At 38.9% G+C, this 19,590-nt stretch overlaps 1 protein-coding gene across 1 annotated transcript in view; it reads left to right on the top strand.

Annotated features, from left to right (window-relative positions):
- CNRIP1 (cannabinoid receptor interacting protein 1) overlaps positions 1 to 12,749 on the top strand; it is a 102,264-nt gene extending 89,515 nt beyond the window's left edge. Inside the window, exon 3 of the mRNA XM_007940078.2 lies at positions 12,585 to 12,749. Within this exon, the coding sequence (XP_007938269.1) occupies positions 12,585 to 12,749 (165 nt within the window). The remainder of the gene's footprint in view (positions 1 to 12,584) is intronic.
- Positions 12,750 to 19,590: the final 6,841 nt, after the last annotated feature.

Raw genomic sequence — 19,590 nt, 5'->3', positions numbered from 1 at the left:
TCCATGAGCATGGGATGTTCTTCCATTTATGTAGATCTCTTATGACTTCTTGAAGTAGTTTTTTATAGTTTTCTTTGTAGAGGTCTTTTGTGTCCCTCCTAAGATTTATTCCCAAGTTTTTGTTTTGTTTTGTTTTGTTTTTTTGTTTTGGTAGCTATTGTAAATGGTATTAATTTTGATTCAAGGAATTTTTTAATTTCATTTTGTTTTGGTTTGTTTCTTCTATTACCCAGTTGCTCTTAAGGAGAGTGTTGTTCAGTTTCTATGTGTTTGCTCATTTTCCATGGATCTTCCTATTGTTAGTTTCTAGTTTTATAGCATTGTGATCTGAGAAGATGCTTTCCAGTATTTCAGTGTTTTTAAATTTATTATGGCTTGCATTATGGCCTGTTCTGATTACCTAGTGCTTCTCTGACAAGAATACAACACAAATGGGATGGCCTTAACAAACAGGAGTTTATCCTTACAATTGGGAGGCTCTAAGTCCAAGTTTAAAGTGCCAGGCTCTAGGGGCTCGGTGAAAGCCCCTCAACCTTGGGATTGAGCTTTGTCTCCACCTCCTGGCCCACTGGAGCTAAAGGCATTTCTTCACTCAGACAGCTGCTGACTGCTGAGGCTGAGAAGTCCCAAGGTTGACAAGTAAAAAGGCACAGTCCTGAAGTTACCAAACCACACAGCAGGCCATTAACTTATGTCCACTGTAAGTGCCAAGGTCAGCAGAGCATAGCAGGCTGCTGAACAATGACACAGCTACATGCAGGGTCCAAGCATGTCATAGGCTAGAGACCATTCTCAAAGCTTCTCCTTATATACAGGAAGCAGACCACATCCCAAAGGCAGCTACTTAGCTGCTTGTGGTAGATCCATGGAGTTGATTGCCAGTTTAATCACGGGGAATACTACCACCAGCTGCTTAGCCACTCAACCAGGCCCAGCCAAGTTGACACAAAAACATAACCACCACATGGCCTAACATAGTGTCTATCATGGAGAATATTCTATGCGCACTGGAAAAGAATATATATTGTACTCTTTTTGGGTGGAGTACTCTATAGATGTCTATAAGGTCAAGTTGGTGGATTATATTGTTTAGTTCTTCTGCATCTTTGTTGAGTTTCTTTTCAGTTCTATCTTTCATCGAAAGTGGTGTATTAAAGTCTCTTACTATGTCTATACAGTCATCTATTTGCCTTTTCAATTCTGTTAAAGTGTATTTTTTTATGTATTTTGGGGCTCTTTCATTGGGTCCATAAATATTTATTATGGTTATATCTTCTTGTTCAGATGATCCTTTAATCATTATGTAATGTCCTTCCTGTCTCTTATGGTGCTTTTAGTCTTAAAGTCAATTTTATCAGAAATTAATATTGCCACTCCTGCTCTTTTTTGGTTGCCATTTGCTTCATATATCTTTTTCTAACTTTTTATTTTTAGTCTATTTTTATCTTTCTCTCTAAGGTGTATCTCTTATAGACAGCATATGGATGGGTTATGTTTTCTTATCCAGTCTGCAACTCTCCGTCTCTTGAGTGGTACATTTAATCCATTTACATTCAGTGTAATTATCAACAAGTATGGATTTGATGCTGTTATTTTGTTGTTTGTTTTTTCATGGCATTCTTGGTTTCTTTGTTCCATATAATATTCTGTGCTGAGCTCATTTTGCTTATGAATCATGTTATCATTCCCTTCATTGGTTTTAGTATTTGCTAAATATTTGTGCCTGTCCTCTTTTATTGTGATATGAAGGTTTATTATTTTTCTTTGAGGTTACCCTGTGATTTATAATTTTCTCCCCAAGTTTAGAACATTCCATTCTATCTTGCAACTCTTTTGAGCTCATCACCATTTAGAAGTTCTATAACTACACCATTTTTTCCCTCTCTTTGGTTTGTATTTCTCCTCATTTGCCAATTGATATCTCTGGTTCCCTATTTATGATCTTGTAAGCTTTTTTTACTTTGGATACTGTGTTGGTTTCTGGGTTATGTCATCATGTATATTAATGGTCAGTGGTTGTTTGCTATTATTGGTTCTCTGTCCAAAGGACTCCTTTTAGTATCTCTTGTAAAGTTGGTCTGGTTTTAACAAATTCCCTTAATTTTTCTTATCCAGAATCTCCTAATTTCAGCATCATATTTGAGGAACTATTTTTCTGGATATATAATTCTTGGTTGGAAATTTTTCTTTTTCAGAGTTTTTCATATACCATTCCATTGCCTTCTTGCCTGCACGGTTTCTGCTGAGAAATCAGAGCTTAGTCTGTACGCAGTTTTCATTTTTCCTGTGCCACTTTCAAGATTCTTTGTCTGTGGTTTTGGTGAGTTTGATGATAATATGTCTTGGTGATGTTCCTTTGGGGTCTATCCTGTTTGGAGTTCACTGGGCTTCCTGAATGGATATATTCTCATCTTTCATTATATCAGGGAAGTTCTCTTCCAACAAATCTTGCACAATTTTCTCAGTGGTTTTCTTTTTCTCTTCCTGTTCTGGAATTCCGATTACATGTAGGTTATTCCTTTTGATGGTATCCCACATGAATCTTAGCTTTTTGTTTTTTGTTTTTTGTTTTTTGTTACGTCTTTTTTTCTGATTGATCCCTTTCCAAATAAGTATTCAGGTATTTGTCTTCAATCTCATTAATTCTGTCTTCTATTGATTTGATTCTACTCCTTTGCCCTTTCAATGTGTTATCTATTCCTGAAAATTTAGTTTTAACCTGTCTGGATTTCCATCTGTAGATTTTGTATCATTTCTAATTTTTCATTTATTTTGTTATTTTTGTTCTTGTATTTTCTTCCAAATTTGTTCTAGGGTTTTGTCTGTTTTCCTTAATTTTGTCACTCTTTTCCTTGATCTGTCTCTCAAGCCATTGAAAGTACCTAAATATAATTCTTTTGAATTCCACATCAGGGAGTTCCAATGCTGCTGCTTCCTCAGGGATGTGTCTGGGTCTGTATCCTACTCCCTTGTTTCTACTGGTTTATCTTGCTTCTTTGTGTGGACTGTGATAGTCTATTGTCTCCAAGACATTGTGACTTTGTTGTATTTATATTTAATTAGTGATTGTATGTTGGAGTGACTCACCCACAATTTTTGTTTTCTTTGGTTTTTCTTTTTTGGATGTACCTGAGTAAGTAGGGTACTGTGCTCCTCTATTAGCTAGTTGGCAGCACTTATGCATTCACCCCCTGTCTCCTAGTGGGTGTAATAGAGAATGAGAGTGGCTGCACAGATCTCTGTTAACTGTTTGTGAAGAGCAGTTAAGGGTGAGTCAGGTTCTTACTGGTGGTCATGTATCATTGGCTAGTTAGTGCAGAAGGAGGTAGTGGCTCTCACTCAGTAAGTGCAGCTGTAGGAGATGCAAGTGTGGTTGCACCGTATGGGCACAGTTGCTGTCTCCCACTCAGTTAAACAAAGACAATACTCTAAAAACCATCAAAAAAAAGTAAGAGCAAAAGGACAAAAAACACACACCACATAAACACACAGGAACATTCACCAAAAAGAGAAAAAGAAAAGAAAAAAAGGAGGAAAGTCAATAGATGAGAGAAAATATTTAAAGAAATGCTTTAAAAATCTAAAAAGAATATGAATAAAAATAGAGGGTGGGAAGGGGCAATAAGAGAAAAGAGGTAGGAGAATAATTAAGAAAAAAATGGGAAAAATGCAAAAAAGAAAAACAAAGAATGGGGAGAACTACAAGAAAGAAAAAAATGAGAATCAGGAAAAGGGAAGAAAGAAAAAGCTGAAAACTAGAACCTGTGAAGGGAAGAAGAAAGAATCATAATAAAAGGATAAAAAAAAAAAAAAACATTTTTAAAAAATAGATAAAAACAAACAAAAAGAAAAAAAAATATTCTAGTCAGGGCAGGGCACCCTGGCTCCATCATAGCACACAGACTGGGATGGAATTCCTTACAGCCTAGAAGGTGGGTAGGAGTGAGGAATGGCCACACCTCCGTTCACCAAGAGGGTGTGGGGTATAAGAGTAACCAGGAGAATATCAGACATTTCCAGTCTTCAGTGTCTGGTATGTCCTTCCTGTCCCTGGCAAGTGGAGCCTATTCTTAGGTCCCCAGAATCTGAGAGAATGCTGTCACTTTAAATATCCAAAATGGCTGAATCATTTGTAAATATTCAAAAGGGCTGCACCCTCTGGAAAGGCAAAATCTCAACCCATCTCCATCTTTGCTGTTTCTCCTTTTATTCACCAGCCACCAGTGTAGTCCTCTGTGCAGCCCCTGGCTAGCAGGGCTGATTTTTAGGTTAATTCTTAGGTCCTAACACCACTTGGCAATATCCAAGCTGTCCATGCCATCAGGATCACCGATAGTCTGCAGTTCCATGTGTCTCCTTTTTCACTGTTTTCATGAAGGTTCTTCTACTAGTTGGAGTTTAGTCCACTTCTGTATCCTTCCTTTCAAAGCTCAGGGCTCCAGGATTATCTTTTGTATCTGTGTTAATTGGTTGCTTTTTTCTTTGTTGAAGAGGGTCTTTGTAGTTTGTCTGCCTATTCCGCCATTTTACCAGAACTCTCCATCAAAATTCTTTAAGGACATGGAAAAAACAATCACTAACTTCATATAGAAAGGAAAGAGAACTTGGATAAGCAAAGCACTGCTGAAAAAGAAAAACAAAGTAGGAGGTCTCACATTCTTGGATCTCAGAACCTATCATATAGCCACAATGGTATTGGTACAATGATAGACAAATAAACCAATGGAACAGAATCAAAAACCCAGAAATAGACCCATCCATCTATGGATAGCTGATCTTTGACAAAGGTCCAAAATCCATTAAATGGGGGAGAGATAGGCTCTTTAACAAATGGTGCTGGCAAAATTGGATATCCACTTGCAGAAAAATGAGACAAGACCTATACCTTACCCCATACACAAAAACAAACTCAAGTTGGATCAAAGACTTAAATGTAAAACTTAAAACTATAAAGTTCATCAAAGATAGAATTGAACCAAATCTAAAGTCCCTAATTTATGGCATAACTAGACTATCATGCATAACAAAATGCACAAGCCATGGAAGAGAAACTAAATGATTGGGACTTTTTAAAAAATTAAGTTCTATGTGCATGGAAAGACTTCTCCAAAAGGGTAAAAAGAGAACCTACAGATTTGGGAAGAAAATATTTGGCTATGATATATCTGACAAGGGATTTATATCTAAAATTTATAGAAAACTTCAACACCAAAAAGATAAGCAGTCCAATTTGAAAATGGGCAAAGGACATGAACAGACACACTTCACTAAGGAAGATATATAGGCAGCCAACAAACACATGAGGAAATGCTCAAAATCATTAGCTATTAGAGAGATGCAAACTAAAACAGCAATGAGATATCATCTCACCCCAGCAATAATAGCAAAGTTCAACAAGACAAAAAGTAACAAATGCTGGTGAGGGTGCAAAGAGATTGGAACTCTCATATACTGCGGTAAAATAGTACAGCCACTTTTGGAAACTGTATAGTGTTTCCTTAAAAAAATTGAAAATAGAAATACCATTTGATCCAACAATTCCATTACTAGGAATATATCCTAAAGAGCTGAAAGCCAGGACACGAATAGACATAGGCACACCCATGTTCACTGCAGCACAATTCACTACAGCAAAGGGGTGGAAACAAGCTAAATGCCCACCAATAGATGAATGGATAACCAAACTGTGGTACATTCATACAGTGGAATACTGTGCAACATTAAAGAATAATGAAGAGTACAGGAATCATTTTACAACGTGGATGAATTTGGAAGACATTTTGCTGAGTGAAATAAGTCAATCAAAGAAAGAGATATTGTATGAGCCCATTATTGTAAAAAGTCAAAGAAAGGTTTACAGAAGGAAGAAAATTCACTTTGTTAGTTATTGGGAAATGGAGGGATGATTTTGGACTACATCTTGATTTGGGTCACATCTTGGGTCACATCTTGATTTGGATGAGGGGAGGGGTAGTATGGAAAGAATCTGTGACCAGCACAGTGACAGTGGGGAAATGAAGGACACAGAAATGTGCACAAAAGATAGAGACAACAGAGGCAAATACTGTTACATGCACAATACTGCATTACTAGTGGCACCAAACACTAGCCTATGAGTAAATGCAAAGACAGGTGAGAAGATCAGATGGGGGTAGGCGAACAGGAATATACCCAAAACCAAGGATAGATTTGGCTGAAGACAGTCTTTCTTAAGTACTTGTTCTACAAAATTATCCACATACATCGCAAAAGTAATAGAGGACAAGGTTGTAGTAGCTTCTCAGAGACAATCAAACAACTTGAGGGAGAGAATCACTGAGCCTGTGAGCTCAGGACCATAGTCTCAGGGGACATGATAGTACATAAAAATCTTGTTCTGCATCCTTCTTTGGTGAGTAGTGATTGGGGTCTTAAAAGCTTTTGAGTGGCCATCTAAGATGCAACTGTTGGTCTCCTCTCATCTGGAGGAAAGAAGAGTGAAGAAAATCAAAGTTGTATAGAAACAACTAGTTCAAGGATATGATGGACCATGGGGAACTCAGCTTTCACAACCCTGAGACCAGAAGAACTAGATGGTGCCCAGCTACCAAAGCCAATCCCTCAGACAGGGCTCAAAATTGGAGATCCTGGTTAGAGTGGGAGGGAAAATGTGAAGCAAAATTCAAAAACACAAAAATGACCAGAATTATTGGTTGGATAGAGACTATGGCCCCAGGTTATCCTTTAGTCCTGGAAATGGACTCACAACCAAGTCAGGGCTGACTCAACAGCACATAACAACACATCAACAACATGTGTGTGTATATGTGTGTGTGTATGTGTGTGTGTATTTCTATTTTTTTTTTAAATATTATGATTTTGGGAAAAAAATTCCATAGCAAATTAGTCATTTAACAATTTCTATACACATTATTCAGTGACCTTGGTTGTACTTTTACCAATGTTTCAGCACTCCTAATTTCCATTCTGGTGGTTCTATTTCCATTTATCTAACTTCCTTATCTCCCGTTACCCTATGGCAGCTACTCAGCTGCTCACAGTAGATTCCACCATGGAGTTGATTACCAGTTTCATCATGGGTTGATAGGTAACCTCTGGAAGTGGTTTGAATTTCAAGTTTAATGTGTATTCCAGGACAATAGTTTCAGTGGTTCCTCTAGTCTCTACCAGTTCACTAAGTCTGGCCTTTTTTCAGGAATTTGAGTTTTACTCTACATTTTTCCCCCATTCTATCCAGGACCATGGATTGTGTGCCTGGTCAGAATAGTAGGTACTAGTAGCATAGTTGGTAGTTCTTCTAGTCTAATGGTAGAGGAGGCTGTAGTTCATGTAGACTATTAGTCCTGTAGACCAGTTTCTTTGTTGAGTCTTTGGTTCCTTCTTTCTCTTTTGCTCCAGTTGCATAGAGACCAACAGTTGTATCTTAGATGGCCACTCACAAGCTTTGAAGACCCCAGATGTATTCATCAAACTAAAATGTAGAACATTATCTTTATGAGGTATGTCATACCAATTGACTGTTGCCCCTTAAGACTATTTTTTTATTTCTGTTTTTGAATAAACTTTCAGGTATGGCCTACATATAATAAATGCCCCTATTTAAGTGCATAATTTAATGAGTTCTGACATAACTGCCACCCTAATCAACATATAGAACATTTCCATCACCCTAGAGAGAACCCTCTTGCACATTTGCATCAATCACCTCTTCCCCTCCAGCCCTAGGTAACTACTGATATGTTTTCTGTCAGTATAGATTATATCCTATCACAATAGATTATAAATGTTTTATAATTTTTTATAAATGGATCATAGTACATTTTGGTTACTTTGTGCTGCTCTAACAGAAAATACCACATATGGGTGGCTTTAACAAACAACAGTTTATTCTTTTACAGTTTTGGAGGCTAGAAGTCTAAATTCAAAGTGCCAGGCTCTAAGGGCTGGGTGAAAGCTCCTCAACCTTGGACTTCAGCTCTGTCTTGTTCCCAGCCCACTGAAGCTAGAGGCTTTCTTCACTGAGGCATATGCTGGCTGCTGAGGCTGACAAACCCATGGTCAACAAGTAAAAAGGCACAGTCCCAACATTACCAAACCACACAGCAGGCCATTGATTCAAGTCCATTAACAGTCCCAAGATCAACAGACAACTTGGCAGACTGCTGACATCGTTCAGATGACTTAGCTACATGCAGGATTCAAGTGTGCTAAAAACTAGACTATTCCTAAAGCTTTTCCTTATATACTGGGAGCAGACCACATCCCTATGGCAGCTACTCAGCTGCTCACAGTAGATTCCACCATGGAGTTGATTACCAGTTTCATCATGGGGAATACTACATCCAGCTGCCCAACCACTCAAAACCAGGCCCAGCCAAGTTGACACATAAACTTAACTACCACAATTCCACCCCTTGGCACCTGTACAGATCTGCTTCATTGGGTGGCTCTAGTTTCCAAGTTCCTCTGAGTGGCAATATCATCCCCTTCACCTGGCAGGGCTCCTTCCTCTACCTCTTGGCCATGGCAGCCCTGCCCCCCTCACTTTTTGGCAGCAGCTATGGCCCCATCCAACTGGCCTACATGAACAAGCAGCCCCTTACTCCAGAACCAAGTTGATGAAGGTCTGACTCATTGAAACCTAGAGGGTTGTGGTGGTTCCACTCCCAGAGGCCATGGTCCTACTCTTTGAAGCTGAGGCAGCTCTGCTTCCCATTTCCTTGGTCTCTTTGCTTCCAATGATTAATGCCAAAGGCAATCCATTCCACCAGGAATCTCCCTGCCCAAAAAGCACTCAGCTTTCTTACTCCCTGGACCAGCCAACCTCCTACTATATTTCATGCTGATATCTTCTACCAATTAATTCCTAAAGGTGACCCACTTCACCAGGAAGCTGCCTACCCAATGACATCCAGCTTTCTCCTCTATGGGCTGGTAAGCCTATTGCTGTCTAATGCTGGTCTCTCTGCTCTGCTGGTCATCTCTCTGCTGGTGTCTTGGGTCAAGGATGCTCTCCATCCCATTTCCACATTTTAGGTGTCTGTCAGAGTAACACTCTACTCTCTTGGTACCACACTGTTTTAGTTCTCTAGTGCCACTCTAACAGAACTACCACAAATGGGATGGCTTAAACAGGAATTTATTTTCTTACCGTTTTGGAGGCTAGAAGTCCAAGTTCAAAGTGCCAAGCTCCGGGAGCTGGATGAAAGCCCCTTGACCTTGGGCTTCAGCTCTGCCTCTTGCTCCCAGCCCACTGAAGCTAGAGGCATCTCTTCACTCAGGCAGCTGCTGAGGCTGACAAACCCATGGTCAACAAGTAAAAAGGCACAGTCCCAATATTACCAAACCACACGGCAAGCCATTGATTCAAGTCCATTAACAGTCCCAAGATCAACAGACAACATGGCCAGGCTGCTGAACAATGACTTGGCTACATGCAGGATTCAAGCATGCCAAAAATACAGACCATTCCTAAAGCTTCTTCTTATGTACTGGAAGCAGACCACATCCCTAAGGCTGCTACTCAGCTGCTCACAGTAGATTCCACCATGGAGTTGATTACCAGTCTCATCTTAGGGAATACTACATCCAGCTGCCCAGCCACCCCAAACCAGGCCCAACCAAGTTGACACATAACCTTAACTACCACATAGTTTATGTATTCCTTACAGTTTGAATTCTTTTCCTTGGCATGTCTTTGAGATCCATCATCCTTGTTGCCTGAATCTCAGTATGTTCCTTTGTTTGTTTTTGAGTAAAATGCCATTTTATGAAAGTATCAACATGTGTTTAATTCCAAAATGGGTTGACTGCAGTCTGGCACTATTGTGAATAATACTAATGTATACTTGTACAAGTCTTTAAGCCATGACTCTAAAAAAAGAGATACTTTGTTTTCATAACTAGGATGAAGGTTTATGGACTTTAGGTATATTATCCACTGTTTCAAGTCAAGTAGATTTTTCTAAAGGAAAGCCAAATCTTGTTCTGGGATCAGGTTAGCAGGATGAGGCAATGGTACAGGATATAATTTTGAGAGCATCTTGGAAAGCTATCTGGAAAGCACCTGACCACCCTCCTCCTGTAACAGCCACAACGCATAAAGATCCTGTTGCTCACAGCCCTCTCCACCCCACCCCCACCATGATGTCTTCTGGCTCCTGACAAGTCTAGGAACCCTGCCAAGTCAGTCCTTGTCCCCTCCCATGACAGGAGAGGGTCATTGGAGAAAATAACGACAGACATCATGGTGTTTAATGCCAGATCCCCTAAATAGCTGCAGGAGGCGGTCACAGGGTCAGGCTACCCCACAGGCCACTTGAGCATCTGCCCAATGGCCTCTGGGGTATTCTGTGCCCTCTTCTCGGCTTTCAAGTTTATGACTTAGGAGGATTCTGTGTAGAGATCAGGGCTTCTAACTGGTTCTTAGTTCAATCATGGGCAATGAAGCAAAACTGGAATGGACCCGAATTTGTAAAATATGAATGTACCAGAAAAATAACCAGAATAGGAAAAATTACAGATTAGTGCCCTCCTAGAAATTTAATCTCTCTCTTAGAAAACAATGGCAGCATGTGTGTTGCGTAACAACCAAATCTCTTGACCGGCAGAGTCGGAAACAATGGTACCTGGCTCATACGTAGCAGCTGACCATGTTGCTTTGAATGTATGCTGCTCTCCACAGTTCTGGCAATAATCCAGTCTCCTTCATCAAGCTCCTGAAAGGTCTTACTACGTCTCTTCTGAGTCTCCCATTCCAAGCCTTAGACCCATAATTTTTCCCATTCTGGTAATCATTCTGGTACAGCCACATCTTACAAATTCAGGTCTGTTCTGATTTCACTACATCAGCCATGGCTGAACCAGTTCTAACCAGTTCAAAGCCATGGTAGAGATTTTCAGGGCCTACTTTCTGGAAGTAAAATGCAAACTTCTTGAAAGCATGCCTTATGCAAATTTTTATATGTGCAAATTTTTATATATGCAGTAACCCACCCAATGCTGTCAAGTCAATTCTGACTCATAGCAACCTTACAGGACAGGAGAACTGCCCCTAGAGTTCCAAGGCTCTGGTGGCATAGTGGATAAGGCATTTGGTTGCTAACCAGAAGGTCACCGGTTTAAACTCACCAGCCACCCCACAAAAAGAAGATGGGGCAATCTACTTCCATAAAGATTTACAGCCTCAGAAACCCAGGGGGGATCACTATGAGTCAGAATCAACTCAATGGCTGTGAGTTTGGTTTCCAGTTAATCTTTACAGAAGCAGACTGCCACATCTTTCTCCCGTGGAACAACTGATAAATTTGAACTGTCAACCTTTCAGTTCACAGTCAAGCATTTTAACCTCTGTGCCACCAGGGCTCCTTATGATATGTAGCTGTTGTTGTTGTTGTTATGTGCTGTTGAGTCAGACCCAACTGATAACGACCCCTTCTTGGGTTTCTGAGGCAGTATCACTATGGAAGTAGATTGCCCCATGTGTAGTAGGTACTCAAATATGGTTTTGGATAATGTATAATCTAAGCCTAAAACATGGACATGGACTCCTAGCTTATAAATATTCATTAAGACCAGGAAGTTGAATTAGGGTCTTAAATGCTTCTAATATATTTAGTTATCACCTTGAGTCAAGTATTTTTCCCTAGAGCTATAGCTGGAGGGGCTCTGGTGGCAGGTTGGGTAAGTCATTTGGCTGCTAACCAGAAGATCAGTAGTTCAAACCCACCAACAGCTGCTCTGAGGGAAGAAGATGAGGCAGTCTGCTTCTGTAAAGATTTACTACTTTGGAAACCCAGTGGAGGTTGCTATAAGTCAGAATCAACTCGATGGCAGTAGGTTTGGGTTTTAGAGCTGTAGCTAATGGCAGAAGGGAAATTGCATCTTATTCTAAGTTATATGGTGTGTGTTATTTTGTACAGCTGTCTTTTGAGGTAGAAACCAATAAATGATCAATGTTATTCCCTCTTCACTTTCCAATCCCCCTTCTGCAGCAGGGGCCATTTTAGTGCAAACACTAAAATTCTGAAGTTCTAAGAGTATTTTTCAAGAAATTAAACTTAGAGTTTAGGAGAGTTACCACTACTTGTCTGTCAGTGGAGGCCTGTGTGTGTTCCAGACTAAGATAGGCTAAAAGGAAAGACCTAATGATCTACCTCCAAATATCAGCCAATGAAAACCCTGTGGGTCACAAAGGTCCAACTTGCACCCAATCATGGGGTGGCACAGGACTGGACAACATTTCATTTCATTGTACATGGGGTCTCATGAGTTAGAGGCCAACTTAACAGCAGCTAACAACAACATTCTTTTTACTAAGGGCATCATGATAGCAAATACCAGTTGTGCAATGAGAATAAAGATTTTGCCAAGAAAAATGGTTTAGAGATACTTTTTCAGGAACATACATCCTATGTAAAGGAAGATAGATCTTTACTTTAATAAATGAAGCTTTGCAAACCAAAAGGAAAAAAAAACACACACACACATGCTCAATTATGAAGCAACCACTTTCAATAACATTAGCTCTTATTTATTGCTTGTGGCAGAATGAGTTTTTATTGGGTGTATTTCTTTCCCTTCAGTTCATGGATATTGGGACCTTTGAGACAGTGTGGCAAGTCAAGTTCTACAACTACCACAAGCGAGATCACTGCCAGTGGGGAAGCCCCTTCTCCGTCATCGAGTATGAATGCAAGCCCAACGAGACACGCAGTCTCATGTGGGTGAACAAAGAGTCCTTCCTCTGAAGATAAAGGCTCTTTCTGATGTTGCTGCACAGTCTCTTCAGAAATCTACTCTTAGGTAAACCAGCACAAGCCTTATCCAAGGCATATCACACTGTTGCTGTTTCCCATCTGGTACTGATGATCTACTAGCCCCAATTATTTTGGAAGTGTAATTTCCCTCTGATACAATATTCCTGACATAAAAGATCGTGATGCACCATCCCTGAAAAGATTCCTTTCTGTATTATGTGCTGGTGATCCTGTACCCAGTTGTTCTCAGTGATGCTATTGATCACTTGTGACTGGAACTCAGTGGAAGTGCCAGTATGTCCTTCACTTGATGGCTCCATTGAAAGACTGTGATACTTAGTTTCCAAGTTGAGTGATTTCCCCTTTTTTTTTGTTAAATGTTATATTAAAAATAATAGTGATAATGTGTATGGGTTCTCCCATGTGTAATATGGTAACATGTAACTTGCCATGATTTTCAGCTTTCAAGGTAGGCTTTGTGAAAATGTAATACAAATAGCAGTGAATGGGACTCAAGTCCCATTTATAAACAGCTCTGCTTGTTCAGGGAAGGATGATGACAAAATGAAAGGACAGATATTTATAACTTATTAAAACTCTTTCAAATAACTTAAGATATTCTGCTTATGTCCCGGTAGAAATGGGGAAAACCATTGTTGTGGATCACTGGTAAATAAGGGTTATCCCTCTGGCAAGTTACCATGATGTTCAAATGTGCATATTGATGGTCTCCACTATGCTCCCCTCTCTTGAACTTTGTAAAACTGTGTATGGAACTGTAATCAACTTTTGATATTTCTTAATAAAGGCATTGAAAAGCATGCCCTGTCTTGCATTCTTAATTTGGGCAGCAGATATCTAGCAGCTGGACCTCTGCTCCAGGCTAGCTCCATTCAGATCTCTTTATCTACAGTGCAGAGTGAGGGGGGTATATTGGTATAGAATTAGCACACCTATTCATAAATCCATCTGACGGTGTGTCATGCTGTGGTGGCTTAAGTGTTAATACAATGCTGGGAGCTATGCCACTGGCATTGCACATACCAAGAGGTTCACCCATGTTAGGTTTCAGCAGAGCTTCCAGACTAAGGCAGACTAAGAAGAAAGACCTGGTGATTTACTTCTGAAAATTCACCAGTGAAAACACTAGGGATCACCACAGATATAGCCCAATACATAGTGCTGAAAAGCAAGCCCCACAGGTTGGAAGGCACTCAAAATACACAGTGGCCCCAGCAATGGATTCTAGCATTGGTGAATGATTGCGAAGACAGTTCAGGACCAGGCAGTGTTTCATTCTGTTGTATATAAGGTCACCATAACTTAGAGCCGACTTGACAACAACTAAAAGCATACATTGATCACCTCTGGCTTTTAACAAGAGTGTTCCAGCTGGGATCAACAGGGCTTGCCCAGGCATCTGGTGGGCAATCAAACAAAATAATATTTGTCTCACTTGTCTCTCCATTCATTCTCCCATAATTCACATTCTCCCATCAGCTACAAAGCTGAGCAGTAGGAGGACACGGTGCTGTAATAGTGCATATAAGCCAGGGTTGAGACCTCCTTGTGTGCTCTCAGAGCGCTGCATAATACTAAGCACAAAGCCTGTACTCCATACTGTTTGAGGATGAATTCCTTAAGAAGGAAAGAAACTTCATTTCAAAAAATTACTTCCTACTTCACAACAATATTCACTTGGACAGCATAAATCCTCTTGTGTCAGAAAAAAAAAAACTGTAGAAATAAGAGATTTATGCTTTTATTACCTATAAACCCTTCTTGTAAGAATATATAAGACTGAAGAGAGTATTATAAACAGTGAGTTTATTGTAGACTGGATTTGGGAGGTAGGCAAGCAAAACCATTTCCCCCCAATGTAGCTGACTTGCAGTGAGGTTGTACTGCCACCAGGGAACAGCAATGCCTTGGCTTTGGGTTAAGCATAAATGGGGTTAAAAGAGCTCAGTCTGTTTCTCAATTAGCCTGTTTTTCAAAAATAATAGTGTTTAGTACAACTACTAAATATAAATATTAATGCATTCCTAATTATTACATTTAAAAATCAGTGCTCAATTATTTAAACCAACATTGAGGTATTTAGAACAGTGATTTACTACAGGCACTGGCTTAAATCTTCTTCCAGAATATCCAGTAGAAAGAGTGATTAGAAGGTGGAAAAATGTGAAAACTATATGTGTTAATATTTTAGTCTATTTAAGCATTTGATTAGTAAATGTTTTCATTTGTGAAAACAAGAGGTTTTGAGCCAGTGACTCATCTACCAGAGTTTATTTAGTATTTGTTTTGAAGGGATAGAAATAATACGTGTGGCTTTTACAGGATTCCATGTTGTTGATTTTTGTTTTGTTTTGTTTTCAACTATAGGCTTCATTTTCAAGTTTAAAATGATTCCAAGTGAAGCTGGGCATAACTGTGTACACACCCTCCCACAGAAGAGTGGGGGAGATGAGCCCTGGACAAGAAATTAGAGCATCTGAGGTCCACTAACATGCTGGTGGTCACTTCACCTTCCTATATCTCTGTTTTCTCATCTCTAGAACAAAGAGTTAAACAGTTACCAAGAAGATGACTCTGATTCATGGTGACTCCATGTGTGTTACAGTAGACATGTGCTCCATAGGCTTTTCAATGACCGTTTTTTGGAAGTAGACCACTTGGACTTGCTTCCAAGACACTTTTGGGTGGACTTGGATGTACAAGTTAGCAGCTGAGTATATCAACAATTTGCACTACCCACAGACTCCAAAACAAGGAGTCAGACTAGTTGAATTCTAAAGTCCTTTGAGATTTATGATCTATGTACTTCCATTCTTTACTTCTTTGGAAAAAAAAAAAAAAAAACTATGTGTAGGTGTGTTTTCCTTAGGCTAGAGGTAAGGTTGAATCAAGGGAGGTGGAGAAGAGATGAAATAAACAGGAAATCTTAACAGCTAATCTGCCATGTTAAATGATCTGTCCTGGCATATACTGTTCTACTTATGACTGGAGTTCAGCCCAGTCTCTCTGGCTACTTCTCACATAGCTCTCCTCCTACTCCAAAATTTGAATGCTCAGCTATATCAAGCTGCTGAGCTGAAACTTTGCCCCTCAGCCATCTGGAGGGGCTATTTTTATACAAGTTGTAGCCACGTATCTACTTCTAAGCATCAGATGGCTACCCAGAAGCTTGCGGAACTAGGCCATCCTTCTAATTATGATGATGAGTGACTAAAACACTTTTGAACAGGTGGAAGAGTAGAAATGCCTTGAATTTATATTTTGTGACACCTCACTTATTGAGAAGTCACTTATCCAGCCATCTAAACTATCTGGATCACAGTTGAGACCAGAAAACATGCCAAAAAAATAAAGAGCCCTTGTCACAGATGTCACAGAGTCCATTCACTAAAGGCTTGGGTCTTCTCTCAAGGTCTCATGGCTCCTGTTTTGGACCCAGTTCTAACATGTGTAGTGGTCTGGCTTCTGGCCATTTGGAAATTGGAAGAAAAATTAGAAGAAAGAGGAAATTTTGTGGAGGTAAATATTCTGAAAATAACATTTTTTCACAGTGAAGGAGAACAAAGAAAAAATGTAAAAAACATAAGTCAAAAAGTATAATAAACAGGGACATACTCTGTAACAACACAATCCTGTCCTAAACCACAATCACTTCTGTGGCTATCAAATACAAATTGATATACATGATGAAGGCCCTGAGTCATTTGGGAAGATAATCCATTATCTTCAAGAAAGTTTAATCATGGCTCAGTGTTTAATTTAAGTTCAGACTCTGGAGCCAAAATGCCTTGATTAAAATGTTGGCTCAGTCACTTACTAGCTGAGTGACCTTAAGCAAGTTACTTAATATCTCTGTGCCTTGATATTCTCATTTGTAAAATGGAGATAAAAATAGTACTTTGTAGAGTTGTTATTAGAAGTAAGTAAGTTAATAAAACATTAGAACAGTGCCTGTACATAAATTTATTATTTGGTACATGTTGCTTAAAAAGACTGAAAGGGTAAAATAAATTTTTCAGTCACTAAAAATGCTAAGAGAAAACCTAAAGGTGCTTAAAAAGATAAATTTCATATTCCATTTATGAATTTGAAATAATGCCCAAAGATTGTGTTTTTTTATTATACAAAAAAAAATAATGCATGTAGAAATATCTTCAATTATTTAAAAATAATGCTTGAAACAGGTTAAGATATGCTAGGAAAAGACTATTTCCAAGTAAGGCTTCATAAAGTCTCCTTTATTAAGACTCAGTTTTGAATAAAATGTTAACATAGGTACAGAATCAGAAAACTTAAGATCTGGTAAAAATCAAAAATGATGCCAAAGTCCTATTTGTTATTCCTTTTAACTCTCATAACAATCCTGTGAGAGATTGGAAAAATAAAGCTCAAGTTGATAAGAAACTACCTTATTTCATCCTCAGTTTTTTTCACTTATGAAATAACAATAATAATACCACTTCACAAAGTCTCTAAGAGTATCAAATGTAAAGCTCCTTTTTTTTCTTCTCCCCATCACCTTCCTCCTGACAAACACATTTCTTTTAAAATGACATCATTTCTACCTTATACTACATACAAAAATCAACTCAAAATGTATCAATAACCTAAAGATAAATGCTAAAATCATAAAACTCTTAGAAGAAAATAGGTGTAAATCTTTAGGACTTTGTTTGGGCAACAGAAACTTAGATATGAAATGAAAAGCACAAGCACAACAAAAATATATACATAAATATTGGACTCCATCAAAATTAAAACCTTTTGCACAAAAGAAATTATCAAGAAAATGAAAAGACAACTTTTAGAATGGGAGAAAATATTTGTAATTCCTATATCTAATAGGAGCTTAATAGCCAGAATATATAAAGAACTCCTACAACTGAAGAACAAAAAAGACAAGCAACCCAATTTTCAAAATATGCAAAGGAATTGAATAAGCATTTCTCTGAAAAAGCTATGTGTCAAAGATGTAGGAATAGGCAGACAAGCGACACAGACCCTCTTCAACAAAGAAAAGAAAAACCAGTTGACAGAGATGACAGAAATAATCCTGGAGCCCTAAGCATTGAGAGGAACTATACAGAAGTGGATTAGGCATCAACTAGTGGAAAAACCTGAACAAAACCAGTGAGTACAGAGATAGTTGGAGCTGCAGACTGTCAGCTACTCTGACAGAACCAACAGCCTGAATATTTCCAAGTGGTGTTGGGACCTGAGAATTGACCTAAAGATCAGCCTGGTCACTGAGGGCTGCAGGGACGACTACGCTGGTGGCCTATGACTAATAAGGGAAACAGCAAGGAGGAAGACAACCTGAGCTATTGACTTTCCACTGTCTGGAGGATGCAGCCATTTTGATTGTTTACACACAGCAGCCATTTTGGATATTTAAAGTGACCAAGGGCACAGCCATTTTGAATCTTTACAAGTGGCAACCATTTTGGATTTTAATGTGATAGCAATCTCATTCAGATTCCAGGGACCTGAAAATAGGCTCTGTTTGCCAAGGATGCCAGGGACATATGGGAGGCTGACAACAGGAAAGGAGACAAGTGGTGAGTGTATAAGTGCTGTCAACTAGTGAACAGAGAAGCACAGCACAGTACCCTGCTTATGTAGATAACATACAAACAAAATGAAAATCATGGGAAAATCAGTCCAATATACAATCACCAATTAAATATAAACACAAAAACATCACAATGCCTCAGAGACAACAGAGCATCACAGTTCACACAAAGAAGCAAGATAAGCAGGAGAAACAAGGGAGCAGGATACAGACCCAAAACACATCCCTATGGAAGATGTAGCATTGCAACTCCCTGATAAGGAATTCAAAAGAATTATATTTAGGTATCTTTAACAAATTGAGAGACAGAGCAAGGAAAACACAGAGAAAACCCTAGAGCAATTTCAAAAGACAATACAAGAACAAAATGACAAAATAAATGAAAAGTTAGAGATGATACAAAATCTACACACAGAAATCCAGAAGATTAATACAAAATATTCAGAAATAGATAAGACGTTGAATGGGCAAAGGAGCAGAATTGAATCAATGGAAGACAGAAGTAGTGAGATTGAAGGCAAATACTTGAATACTTCTTTGGAAAGGGATAAATCAGAAAAAAGATCAAAACAAAATGAAGGAATCCTAAGGTTCATGTGGGATACCATCAAAAGGAATAATCTACATGTAATCAGAATTCCAGAACAGGAAGAGACAAAACCACAGAGAAAATTGTTAGAAAAGAATTTTCCTGGTATGAAAGATGAGATTATATCTATTCAGAAAGTCCAATGAATCCCAAACAGGATAGACCCCAAAAGAAAATCACCAAGACATATTATCATCAAACTCACCAAAACGAAAGACAAAGAAAGAATCATGAGAGCAGCATGGGAAAAACGAAAAGTTACCTATCGGGGCAACCAATAAGACTAAGCTCTTATTTCTCGGCAGAAACCATGCAGGCAAGAAGTCAGTGGGAGGGTATAAATAAAACCCTGAAAGAGAAAAATTTCCAACTAAGAATTATGTACCCAGCAAAATTGTCCCTCAAATATGATGGTGAAATCAGGACATTTCCTGATAAGCAGAAATTAAGGGAATTTGTTAAAACCAGACCAACCTTACAAGTGATGCTAAAGGGACCACTTTGGACAGAGAAGCAACACCAGCCAACAACTGACCATTAACACACATGATGATATAACCCAGAAACCAACCCAGCTATGGAAGTATCCAAAGTAAATAAGCCTACAAGATTGTAAACAGGGAACCAGAGACATCAATTGACAAATGAGG

This window comes from Orycteropus afer, unplaced genomic scaffold (assembly GCF_000298275.1).
Source record: "Orycteropus afer afer isolate SDZICR_OR568_19922 unplaced genomic scaffold, OryAfe1.0 scaffold00065, whole genome shotgun sequence".
Taxonomy (NCBI): Eukaryota; Metazoa; Chordata; class Mammalia; order Tubulidentata; family Orycteropodidae; genus Orycteropus; species Orycteropus afer.
This window is presented reverse-complemented; position numbering and strand designations above follow the sequence as displayed.